The sequence below is a fragment of the Egretta garzetta genome, unplaced genomic scaffold (assembly GCF_000687185.1).
Source record: "Egretta garzetta isolate BGI_Z169 unplaced genomic scaffold, ASM68718v1 scaffold490, whole genome shotgun sequence".
NCBI lineage: Eukaryota > Metazoa > Chordata > Aves > Pelecaniformes > Ardeidae > Egretta > Egretta garzetta.
Genome location: NW_009258278.1, coordinates 141,445 through 152,805, shown reverse-complemented (window position 1 = coordinate 152,805; position 11,361 = coordinate 141,445). Strand labels below are relative to the sequence as shown.

General features: G+C 53.1%; 2 protein-coding genes across 2 annotated transcripts in view; both read right to left on the bottom strand.

Annotated features, from left to right (window-relative positions):
• Positions 1-782, bottom strand: part of GPATCH4 (G-patch domain containing 4) — an 11,481-nt gene extending 10,699 nt beyond the window's left edge. Inside the window, exon 1 of the mRNA XM_035891794.1 lies at positions 663-782. Coding sequence (XP_035747687.1) covers positions 663-782 — 120 coding nt within the window. The remainder of the gene's footprint in view (positions 1-662) is intronic.
• A 2,410-nt stretch (positions 783-3,192) lies between these two features.
• On the bottom strand, positions 3,193-11,349 carry UBQLN4 (ubiquilin 4). The gene is made up of 9 exons (XM_035891824.1): positions 11,264-11,349; positions 10,661-10,923; positions 8,132-8,290; positions 7,171-7,396; positions 6,646-6,785; positions 6,117-6,200; positions 5,395-5,510; positions 4,589-4,766; positions 3,193-4,143 (listed from the first exon to the last, which is right to left on the bottom strand). The coding sequence occupies exons 1-9, from the start codon at positions 11,310-11,312 to the stop codon at positions 3,991-3,993; spliced, it is 1,368 nt and encodes a 455-aa protein (XP_035747717.1). The 5' UTR covers positions 11,313-11,349; the 3' UTR covers positions 3,193-3,990.
• Between the last annotated feature and the right edge of the window lie 12 nt (positions 11,350-11,361).

Sequence of the window (11,361 nt, the reverse complement as noted above, 5' to 3'; positions counted from 1 at the left end):
AGAGCACACGCCGGGGGGGGGGGGGAAAAAAAGCTCCCGCAAGGGCCGAGGGGTTGGTGAGAGCAGAGCATTGCCGTGAGCTCGTCCCCTTCCCCTCCGCACCGTTTCAGCGTCAAAAGCGGAGCCGCGAATCCATCCGGCTGCTCCAGACCCCAGTACGGCAAAGCCCCTCGGGAGCAGCGAGGAGGAGAGCGCGGAGGGTGGCAGCTTTGCCAAATTGCCCCGGGGAAGCTGGAGAGCTGGTAGATGAACATCGGATGCAAACGGAGGCTGCAAGCCGAGATAGCAGGCTGCCCCGTTATCTTTGCTTTAGCACCTTGGCTGGTGGGCTGGCAGCAGGTGAGGAATGATCTCAAACCGGCATAAGAGCGGATGTTGCGACGTAGAGAGACGGGAGAAATATGTTTTCCTGCTAAAATGAGCAGAGAGAGGCTCAGGACTGAATGGCCGTGAAGACTCAGCCTCTCCCCTCCGCGCTTCTCCCCCAGACAGACGACAATCGCTCTCCTCCTCCTACGGGCAGCGCTGGAGAACGGCTTCCATGCACTTGCCACGGTCCAGAGCCCTCTCGGGGAAAAACAGGACCTCAGCTTAATTAAAAAAAATAAATATCCTAGCAAGAACTTCCCCACGAAGCACATTGATGCCCCTCAAGAACTCACAGCGGCCTGCCCCCGCCGCCAGCGGGATGGCTCCACCACGCAGGTATTTCCAGCCAGCTTCGCTCGCAGGCACCAAACAGCTTCTGCGTGGCCCAGCTCATCCCAGCGAGGCCGAAGCATCGCCAACCCTGCCCCACCTCACCGGGCCAAGCCGAGACGGCGCCGGCCCACGTCGGAAGTGGAGGGAGAGGTTGGAAGCATCCGTCCCGGCAGCAGGCAGCTCCCCCCGCCCTCGCGTTGCTGATTTACACCCCATCAGGACACCCCGCTGCCACCAAGGAGGGAGCTGGAGCGACTCTTTCTGGCCGGCCAGGGGTTGGGACTAATTTGAGGGTTTGAAGAGGTTCAAACGCGAAGCACGACCCCATCGCACAGACGGGGGTAGGTCTCCACTCCCCGCCACCCAGCGGCAGCACTGCCGTCCAGCTGCCTTCTCTGCTCCTGCAGCGCAGGCAAAGGGCATCGGCCAAACCCAAGAGGTGACCAAGGACCACACAGGCCTTTCGATAGCCCGTTTTTAGCTGCAAAGGGACCAACGAGCAACGTGAGGAAGGAGCTCTGACCCTGCCAGTGCCGTCAGGAACTTCAGGACCCATCCTTACGCCACTCTCTGCACGTTCTTTTTACAGGGGGCTGACCTGCTGGGAAGCAGCTCTGCCCAGAGGGACCTGGGGGTCCTGGTGGGCGACAAGGTGGCCATGAGCCAGCAGGGTGCCCTGGTGGCCAAGGGCGTCCTGGGGCGCATCAAGAGGAGCGTGGCCAGCAGGGCGAGGGAGGTTCTCCTCCCCCTCTGCTCTGCCCCAATGAGACCCCACCTGGAGCTCTGCGCCCAGTGCTGGGCTCCCCAGGTCAAGGAGGAGGAGGAGCTACTGGGGAGAGCCCAGAGGAGGGCAACCAAGCTGATGGGGGGCCTGGGGCATCTCCCCTAGGAGGAAAGGCTGAGGGAGCTGGGCTTGTTCAGCCTGGAGAAGAGCAGGCTGAGAGGGGATCTCATCACCACCTACAACTCTCTTCTCCCCGTGCGGCAGGGTCAGCAGCAGGAGCAGAAAAGGTATTGGAGCAAGCGAGGAATGCCAGGGAGATGGATGTGAAGTCGAGGGGGAGAACGAGTACCTGTGCGGTTCGATAGCTGATGGCTTGGGGGACGCATTTCCTAAAGAGGAACATGTAGAGTCAATGGCTGGGAAAAGTTAACTTCAGGAATCAATTTATTGACCTCAAATACAAGCTTATACAAATATCTTAAGGGCGGAAGTCATGAGGATGGAAGCAGTCTGTTTGCAGCGGTGCCCAGCGACAGGGCTAAGGGCAATGGGTGCAAACTGAAACATAAGAGGTTTCAGTTGAATATGAGGAAAAACTTCTTTACTCCAAGGGTGACAGAGCCCTGGCCCAGGCTGCCCAGGGGGGCTGTGGAGTCTCCTTCTCTGGAGATGTTCAAAGCCCGCCTGGACCAAGTCCTGTGTAGAATGCTCTAGGAGAGCCTGCTTGAGCAGGGGGGTGGGACCGGGCGATCTCCCGAGGTCCCTTCCAACCCTTGCCATTCTGTGTGATTTGAGGAGAGGTTGCAGGAAGAAAACCGCATGCACGTACCCAGCTGCCACGAGAAGAGACTCAAGCGAGGCTTTCTGAATCCTCATCTAAACAAAACCCCAGCCTGGTCGCAATGCACATACACAAAGGCAGGAGCGTTTCCAGCCCACGTGCACTCTCGTGTTTTCTCAAGCAACCACCGCTCCACCTACGCCCTCCAAGAGCGCAGGGCATTGACAGATCAAGAAAGCAGCGCTGGGATCCCTCCCAGCCCCTCTCACTGCCCAATCCTCCCCTAGCAAAAGAACCAAACCAAACCAGAACATCAACACCCAGCTAACAGCAAGCACTGTGCTTGCTACCGAAAAGCAGGGATAAAATCCACGGGGCACAGAGGTGCCCGGGGGAACCGTGGGCATGGGCACTGTCCAGCTGCAAGCAAACGCCTCTGGGGTCAGCAGAAGAACCCGCCGGCGACTTCAATACCACGGATCAGGTCACCCAAATACAGCAGAACTACCAAGTAGCTTGACCCTACAGGTATTTGAGAATCCCTAATTCAAAGGAAGCTTCTGAACAGAGGTGTTTAAGGTCAGATTTCGGGCAAGCCTTCAGCAGCATGTCTTAAACCTCAAAAAAAGGTTCTCCACCGCAAGAGGGAAGGAAGCCCGGGCAGGTGGGGAGGTTGCCCACCACCCCGTGCTATCTGCAAGAGGTAAGGATGGGGGGACAAGCCAGATTAATCAGCAGTAACTGGGGGGGAACTCAATCAGCTTAAATGTGGCAATCAAGGACGATACATGGAGTGCAGGGAGACAGATGGTTGTGCGCATTTATTTTTCTTTGATAAAAATGGTATGCAAATTACACAGCCATGGAGGCTCTTGGGAAATATCACCCTGCTGGTCCTTGGGGAGCTCCTTGGAGAGTCGTAACATTCAAACACACCAAAATGGGAGGGGGGGTGTTTTTTTTTTTTTTTTTTTACACTTTCAGCAATGAGCTTACTGAGCACAAGAGTCAACAAAGCCCCCCCCGAACGCCACTGCGCAAGAACTAAATTGCTTGGGGCAGAAACACACCTTTCGAACACGTTCTTCTGCACAGCACTTTCGAGTTCAAGAACAGCAAGCCCGATCCCTGAAGGCATCCAGGCTCCTTCACACCATCCCAAGAGTGTAAAGAGGCCATACTTCAACTGCAGTTTGAAGAAATCTCTACCAGGAGATCGGAGGCACCTGTGTGCAAGGGACACAGGCTCAGTTCATCCAATGGAACATTAAGACAAATGACATCAGAAATTTCAAGGTCATTTCTTTTTTTTTTTTTTTTTTTTTGATCCGTTCCCAATAAGCTGCTGGGAGAAATAACCAATCCCCAAACTTGGCTCAAGTTTTAAATATTTGCCTGAAAGAAGGGCTAGGGGAGGGAATCATGTACAGTTAAAATCAAGCTACTCAAAACACAATCATTCAGGTAAGTAACTAGAAGTATCGCCTCTACCATCTAGAGAGAGAGAAGAGTGTCTGAGACAGAGGGCATATTTAGGAAAAAATACACATCTGAAGTCTCTGTGGCCACGATGAGAACTGGAATCCACATACAAGCCAGTTAAAGAGCATTTCAACATGAAATCTTAACTTAGTAGGAAGGTCAGGAGTTAAGCTGTATCTTTTTGTTTTAAATACATGGACAGCTGTCAGATATGAAAATGATGGCGGGCTTTCCTGAAAGATCCCCCTGTGCATGTGTATGGATGCATGTGCTGATGTCTGTGGGGCAGCATGACAAGAGTTTAGGAAGGCTGGGAGCCCAGCAGTCTCTCAATAGCTGCATTGATGTCTCCACCAGTGGCAATAAGCGCCTGGAGGTTGGCCTCACGATTAATGAAGCCCATGGCGTTCAGCTGCTCCAGCTGCTGTTGGAATCGCACTTCAGGACTCTGCGCCTACAGAGGGAAAGGACAAAGACCTTAGAGTCGGACAGCAGAGATCAACATCCAACACAGGCAGGGCTGAGCAGGGACCCTGAGCTCAGCTTTAGGCGTACTGAAATACTCCAGGCTCGTTTAGTGGTGTTACCCACCGCCCCGCACTGCCCGGGCCTTCGGCACAGCAGCCACACTGCACACAGTCCAAGTTCTGTACCTACGGTGACAGCAGCGCTGGGAGGAGGATCCCTGGCACTCTTTAGCTTCAAACCTGCACAAAGGGTTACTACACCCCAAGGAACGAGCCAGCCCGCGACGCCAAACTTAGCACAAAGCACCACAGGCAAGAGAAACCTGTTGGGGACCACATCCCTAGAGTGGGGTGGGATCGGGACAACCTCTAGCTCGCCCTGGAGATGTCCCTCCCCAGAAGAGTATCAGCGTGCAGCTGGGCATTACATACTTGAGAGCTTCCTCCGGCCAGCAGCTGGATCATCTGCTGCATGAGCTGCTGTTGGGGGTTACCACCCCCAGCTGGAGAGGCACTGGCCGGCGTCGAAGCGGAGGGAACGGGGTTCTCCGGGATTGTGCTTCCTCCTGTGGAGGACGGGGGCATTCGAGGCATGCCGAAGGAGCCGAGGCTGCAGAGGAAGGCAGGGCACGCTCAGAGGCAAGCTGGCATTTCTGGGTGTCCCCCGAGAGCCGGGCGGCAGGGTAACCAGCAGGCTCTGCCAGGCTGGCCCTCGCTGAGGCCCGTACTATAGGACAGCTTTGTAAATTAAACCGGCTGCGTTTGTATCCTGGTCACACACGGAGTAAGCAATCCTAACAGAGGTGCAGGCCTGAAAGGAACGGCAGAGACCGAACGTGACCGGCGCTGCCACGGAGCAGAAGGCCTGAGGGCTGCTGTCTGCCCCAAGGTGCCCACCCAACCTCGTGGCTGTGCATCTCGCGCTGTTCTCCAGAGATAAAAATGCTTGAGTTCAGCCGATAATGAACACGGCAAACAAAAGATGGGGGGAGGGACCAAGTGGTTTCCAAACCTTTTCTCCAAAAAGAAAGGGTCAAGGACTTCCAGCGTGAAGAACAAACAAGCAGAAAGCACTAATTAGCTGGAGCCCACAGAGGCCTGCAGGCACACACACGCAGAAGTCCCCACGACAGAGTGCCCTAAGCAGATCTCTCCTCGATGAATCAACAGTCAGTCTGCCTGCTGGTATCAAGCATGTCAGCTCTGCCTGCAGAAACCCACTCTAAAGCACTTATTACCTTGGCACTAGTCCTGGGGCCTCCGTTTGCAGCGTCTGGAGTCCCTGCTGGATCTGGAGGAGCGCCTGCATGGCGCGGGGGTTGGTGAGAATGGAGAGGGAGTCTGGGTTCTGCATCTGGGAACAAAGGCAAAAAGACACAGCGGTACCAAACAGCGAGAGCTTCCGCAGCCAGAGATCCACCAGCTTTAAATCTGAACAACAATCGGAGCTGCGCCTCTCGCCCCTGCAGCCAGCGCGAACCTGCGAGCCTGGTTCCTCCTTCGAGTCTCCAGACTGCAGGGCTCATCTACAGAGATACTCACAGAGTTTAGGTCAAATTTCCTACATGAACTAGGCGAATCAGCTTAGAACTGGGGGCACATGCCTTCGGAATGAATGTGATTTTATTTGATTTACCTGAGTGAACCAGCTCCTCCAGCACAATTAGCTGTTTTAATTTTTGTAAACTCATTACAGTGAGAGACTGTCCATGCAGGGGTTTCACGTAGCTTTAACTAGTCTAAGTTGAAGTCCACCTTTAGGTAATTTAGATTACTTAGATTGCCTTGTCTAAACAAGCTCTTCCTTTCTCTCTCCCCTGTGCAAACCCCTTTCTTTCACAGCCCAAACCACCCGAGCCCACTTGATTAAGCAGCCGAGATTCTCCCTTTCCTACAGAGGACGGAAAAGCTCTGGAGCCCGGGGGCTGAGAGCAGCACAGGGCCAGACAGGGGCCTTTACCTGCTGCAGGAAGACAGGGAGCTGAAGGCGGAGCTGTTCTTGAAGCTGTGGATTCCCAGCAAAGAGAGGGACATTTACCATGATCTAGCAAGAGACAGCACACGTAGGTAGGGTCAGAGGGTTGCTGCCACTGGCTGTTAAACCCTATGCAACTAAGCCAATGAAGAACAAGTCAGTCATGCCCCTGACTCCCTCCCTGGCTTTCAAAATGTTCCCCTGCTAACGGGGACTGAAAGAGGACAGCTCAATTCCTGGCAGCAGCGTTGAAGAGGGCCCACTTGGCCATGGGCAAAGAGAAGGGCCACTCCCATGTCCCTTGGAAAGCCACCTTGTTAGGGGCTCTGCTCAGACACGGGCTTCAGTACTGGGACTGCCTTCAAGCTATCGAGCAATACAACAAATCTGTCTATATTCACTCAGCTCTCTAGTTTCTGCAAGAGGAACCGCTCCAGCTACAGAAGCAGACTGGTCTCACAAGCGTTGTGCTCACGGCCTGCCTGACAATAGAAGACAACTGCAACGCTTTTACCTGTGCTGCAAAGTCCGGGTTCTGGGCAAGAGTTTGCATCATGCTCCGCATATAAGGGGCGGAGATCATGTTCTGCATCAGCTGAGGGTTTTCAGAAATCTGCTGCAGGAGTCCTTGCATCTCTGGGCTGTTAAACATGCCTGCAAGGGGAAAGGGAAGATGATGGAAAACCCTTTACAAGCCTGAGCGCTGCTGCAATGCCTGAAATACAACATGACATATAACAGCAACGCCTTTACTTCATCCCCTGGCCAACAGTGAATATCGCTGTGGACAGCCATGGCGGTGCTTTGCTTGCCACTCTGCCACACTCTCGAGGCCTGCAGGGACATCAGAGTTCCCAAGGTAACCCTCCAACTGGCACACAAGAAAGAACCCATTTGTGCTGGCAACTGGGCTGGAATCAATCATCTGGAGAGCAGCCACGGACAGGCACTAGAATGCCAGAGGGAACCACCCTCCAAGGAAGCCCGGGTGACCTGTTCAGTCAGTAGCACCCTCTGGTATCCTCTCTCGCTTACGTACCAGCCCCAATGCTAGCAGCATTCAGCCCAAAGGGGTTGGATACAGTCGGTGTGCTTTGGGTGGTCGCCGAGCCAGTGCTCCCTTCACTGCTGGGCGCCTGGCTCTGGGAAGCAGGGGGCGTGGGGCTCCAGGGGTTCGGTAACGGCTCTCTGTTCTCCGTCCGCAAAGGCTGAGAGCTTGAGCTATCAGAATTCCCCGTCAAGGAAGAGAAAGGATTGTTGCCAAACTAGGGAAAAAGAAAAAAAAAAAAGAAATAGCCATAATCAGTTAGGCCCAGCAGAGAACGTGGGACTAACCCCACCACTGTACGAGCTAGGGAACAGCCGATCGTATTCATCCAGGTCCAGAATTTGCTAAACACATGCCATAATTTGCCTCCTGAGAAATCTGTAATCCACAACACACCTCGCTCAGAAAAAAAGACCCGGCTCAAGAAGTGGCCACAGCCCTTAGATTTGGCTCCCAAATGCAGGGCTTCCAAACATCCATGTAAAATCAGCACCCGGACATACCAGTAGGTAATGCTAGACTGGAGTACGTCTGCACAGCCTTTTGCAGACAGACCTGCGCTCACTCCTCCTGTGCTTCAAGCCAGCTGGATCTCAGCCAGCTCCAATCCAAAGGCGTCAGGCTTGAGCTAATACAGTAAGCCGGGCTGAGAGCAGAGGGCTGCGCTAACGAAGCTATGGGGCCTTCAGAGCGGCGATGGCTGGCATCCAGCCTGCCTGGAGACCAAAGGAGCGAGGGCAGGTCTCTGCTCGGATACACCAAACCATGTAATAAAAGCAGATGACAGGCACGGCGCAACGCTCTCCTGCTGGTGGCTACGTTCATCATCCAGAGTGGGAGGGGACGAACGGCCACGCTTTGGGAAGGCTGCCCCGTTAGCACGGGGGTCAGGGAAAGACCCCTTTCCCATTCTCAGCACACGACACCCCACTTACAGGAAGGCAGCCAATACCTGCTCCCTGGCTGCACTAAACATGGGCTCCTGGATGTCCGTGTACATCCGGCGCAGGGCGTTGTATCCTCCTGGAATGCTTTCGAGGTTACTCAAAGCACGGTCCTGGTTCCGCATCATCTCCTGCATCATGGCAGGGTTACGAGCCAATTCCATTGTCTGGGAGAAGGAGAAAAACGTGGAAAGCTCAGGCCCATGGGCACCATGGAAGACCGGAGTGGATCAAGAGACTGGTTAGGAGCCCAGTGGTATTCTGCTGCTCTACCAGCCAAGCACTGAAAGAGTTAAATCTCAGCTCCCAGAAGAAAGAGTATAATTAAACCCGGTTTCACAGCCAGAGAGCAGAGAGATCATTTATCCAAGCAAAGAGAGCCCAGGGATCCTGGCTCCTCCCATCCTCGCTCAGCTCTCTTCCTTCTCAACCTCAATTCAGCTGGATGAGATTGTTTTGTTTCTAAGCAGTATCAGGACATCCAAACATTTAACACCCATATGTTCCCACTCAAAGTAGATGGACTGCATTCAAAAACTGAGAAGGTGGAAGAGATTGGATCCTTCCCATTTCAAGAAAACCAAGACATTCACCCCCTCCAGACTTCTGATGGGTCTGCCCTGCCCAAGGAACATCCAGATCTCATTTGGGGTGCTGTTTAGGTACGATCGCTCACAATGTAGTCCTGCAGCTCTGGAATTTCATGTATGGCTGACACAAGCGGAAGAAAAGATAACCAAGAAGCAGATGGGAACTAGGCTCATTCAGCAACAACCCAGAAAGACCTCCTGACAAGTCTTCTTGGGGGAACAACAGAATCCTGTCAAGGGCTATTTAACACTCAGGCTCTCATTCATCCTTTATGCTTCCCTTCCGATGAAGCTTCGCTCTTCCAGATTGCCACTCCTCTAGGGCATGGATCCTCTCTGCTCTGGGACTGTACAGAAAATCAAGACCTCTAGGATCCCGGCCTACAACTAGTGCTCTTTGCTGATACAGGGAGTAAAACACTGACTGTACAGCTCTGTGGTCTGTACTTCATCTATCAAGAGAAAGAGAGAAACAAAAAGCTTTTGCAGTAGCTTCACTTCTCCAGGACTGCTTTGACTCCCATTCCTGAATCAGAAACACAGCAGCTTTGTATGCAGTGTGCTAGGATGATCCCAGCATCCTGGCGTTGTATCCTCCTGGAATGCTTTCGAGGTTACTCAAAGCACGGTCCTGGTTCCGCATCATCTCCTGCATCATGGCAGGGTTACGAGCCAATTCCATTGTCTGGGAGAAGGAGAAAAACGTGGAAAGCTCAGGCCCATGGGCACCATGGAAGACCGGAGTGGATCAAGAGACTGGTTAGGAGCCCAGTGGTATTCTGCTGCTCTACCAGCCAAGCACTGAAAGAGTTAAATCTCAGCTCCCAGAAGAAAGAGTATAATTAAACCCGGTTTCACAGCCAGAGAGCAGAGAGATCATTTATCCAAGCAAAGAGAGCCCAGGGATCCTGGCTCCTCCCATCCTCGCTCAGCTCTCTTCCTTCTCAACCTCAATTCAGCTGGATGAGATTGTTTTGTTTCTAAGCAGTATCAGGACATCCAAACATTTAACACCCATATGTTCCCACTCAAAGTAGATGGACTGCATTCAAAAACTGAGAAGGTGGAAGAGATTGGATCCTTCCCATTTCAAGAAAACCAAGACATTCACCCCCTCCAGACTTCTGATGGGTCTGCCCTGCCCAAGGAACATCCAGATCTCATTTGGGGTGCTGTTTAGGTACGATCGCTCACAATGTAGTCCTGCAGCTCTGGAATTTCATGTATGGCTGACACAAGCGGAAGAAAAGATAACCAAGAAGCAGATGGGAACTAGGCTCATTCAGCAACAACCCAGAAAGACCTCCTGACAAGTCTTCTTGGGGGAACAACAGAATCCTGTCAAGGGCTATTTAACACTCAGGCTCTCATTCAGCCTTTATGCTTCCCTTCCGATGAAGCTTCGCTCTTCCAGATTGCCACTCCTCTAGGGCATGGATCCTCTCTGCTCTGGGACTGTACAGAAAATCAAGACCTCTAGGATCCCGGCCTACAACTAGTGCTCTTTGCTGATACAGGGAGTAAAACACTGACTGTACAGCTCTGTGGTCTGTACTTCATCTATCAAGAGAAAGAGAGAAACAAAAAGCTTTTGCAGTAGCTTCACTTCTCCAGGACTGCTTTGACTCCCATTCCTGAATCAGAAACACAGCAGCTTTGTATGCAGTGTGCTAGGATGATCCCAGCATCCTTTTTTTTTTGCCCAACACATGATGGATCCAATAGCCCTGAGAGGGAGATAAGAGTTGCAAGTATGTGGGTTGAGTAATCAGCATTCACATAACACAAGACCACCATCTGTTTGTGGGGAGCTTACAGCAGGAAGGAAGAGATCTCTAAAATCACTGATCTGGCATTCACACACTCCCTTTGGAGAGCAGACACTGAAGCTGGTCCACAAAGATGCTCCTGAACACGCTTTAACGAGGCCCCGGCGTGCTGACTCACCTGCCTCATGAGCTCCGGGTTATTCAGCATGTGGCTTATCTCCGGATTTCGCTCCATGAGCTGCTGCATCTGGGGATTGGCCATGATCATCTGTCTCATGAGGTCAGGGTTAGACATCATGTTCTGCACCAAGGGATTCTCCATGATCTGAGAAAGCATCTCTGGGTTGGACATCAGCTGCCGCTGCATCTGCTGCTGGAGCTCCATGAAGTTGGCAGAGCCCATCCCAAGGTTGCCCAGCCCAGTGATGCCGCCAAAGCCAGCTGGAGAGGGAACAACACACGGGGGGAGAGAGGCGTGAGTCAGTAACTGTCGGCAGCTGCAAAAAGAGGACAAGCACATCAGCTGAACTGCACCCCCGCTAATCTAGGGGTATCCTATATTCCTACGGCAGCCAGCTCCGAGGGAGAACACCCCCTACACACGCTTCCCTAAAGGCTCTGGCATTATACTGAGCAGGGAAACCGAGCTACGCTGGAGGAAGCAGCTCATGCAAAGCCCACAGCAAGCAGAGACAACCACAGGGGTCAAAAACCCCAACTCCTTGGTCTAATCCTAAGAAATCCTTCTTTCATGTCACACCTCCTCGCAGCCGTCACTTACACAGGATGGATGTAGCACTGTTAGGGCCTCCATCTCCAGGACCTCCCATGGTCCCTGACCCACTGCTCCGTCTGCTGCCGCTCCCTGCGCCAGAACGG

Coding starts and splice junctions, on each gene's coding strand:
- UBQLN4 (XM_035891824.1), bottom strand. CDS start 11,312: ATGGGAGGTCCTGGAGATGGAGGCCCTAACAGTGCTACATCCATCCTG. Junction 8,291..10,660: donor ACCCGGAGCTCATGAGGCAG/GTGAGTCAGCAC, acceptor TCCTTCTCCCAG/ACAATGGAATTGGCTCGTAA. Junction 6,201..6,645: donor ACCCGGACTTTGCAGCACAG/GTAAAAGCGTTG, acceptor GTCTCTTGCTAG/ATCATGGTAAATGTCCCTCT.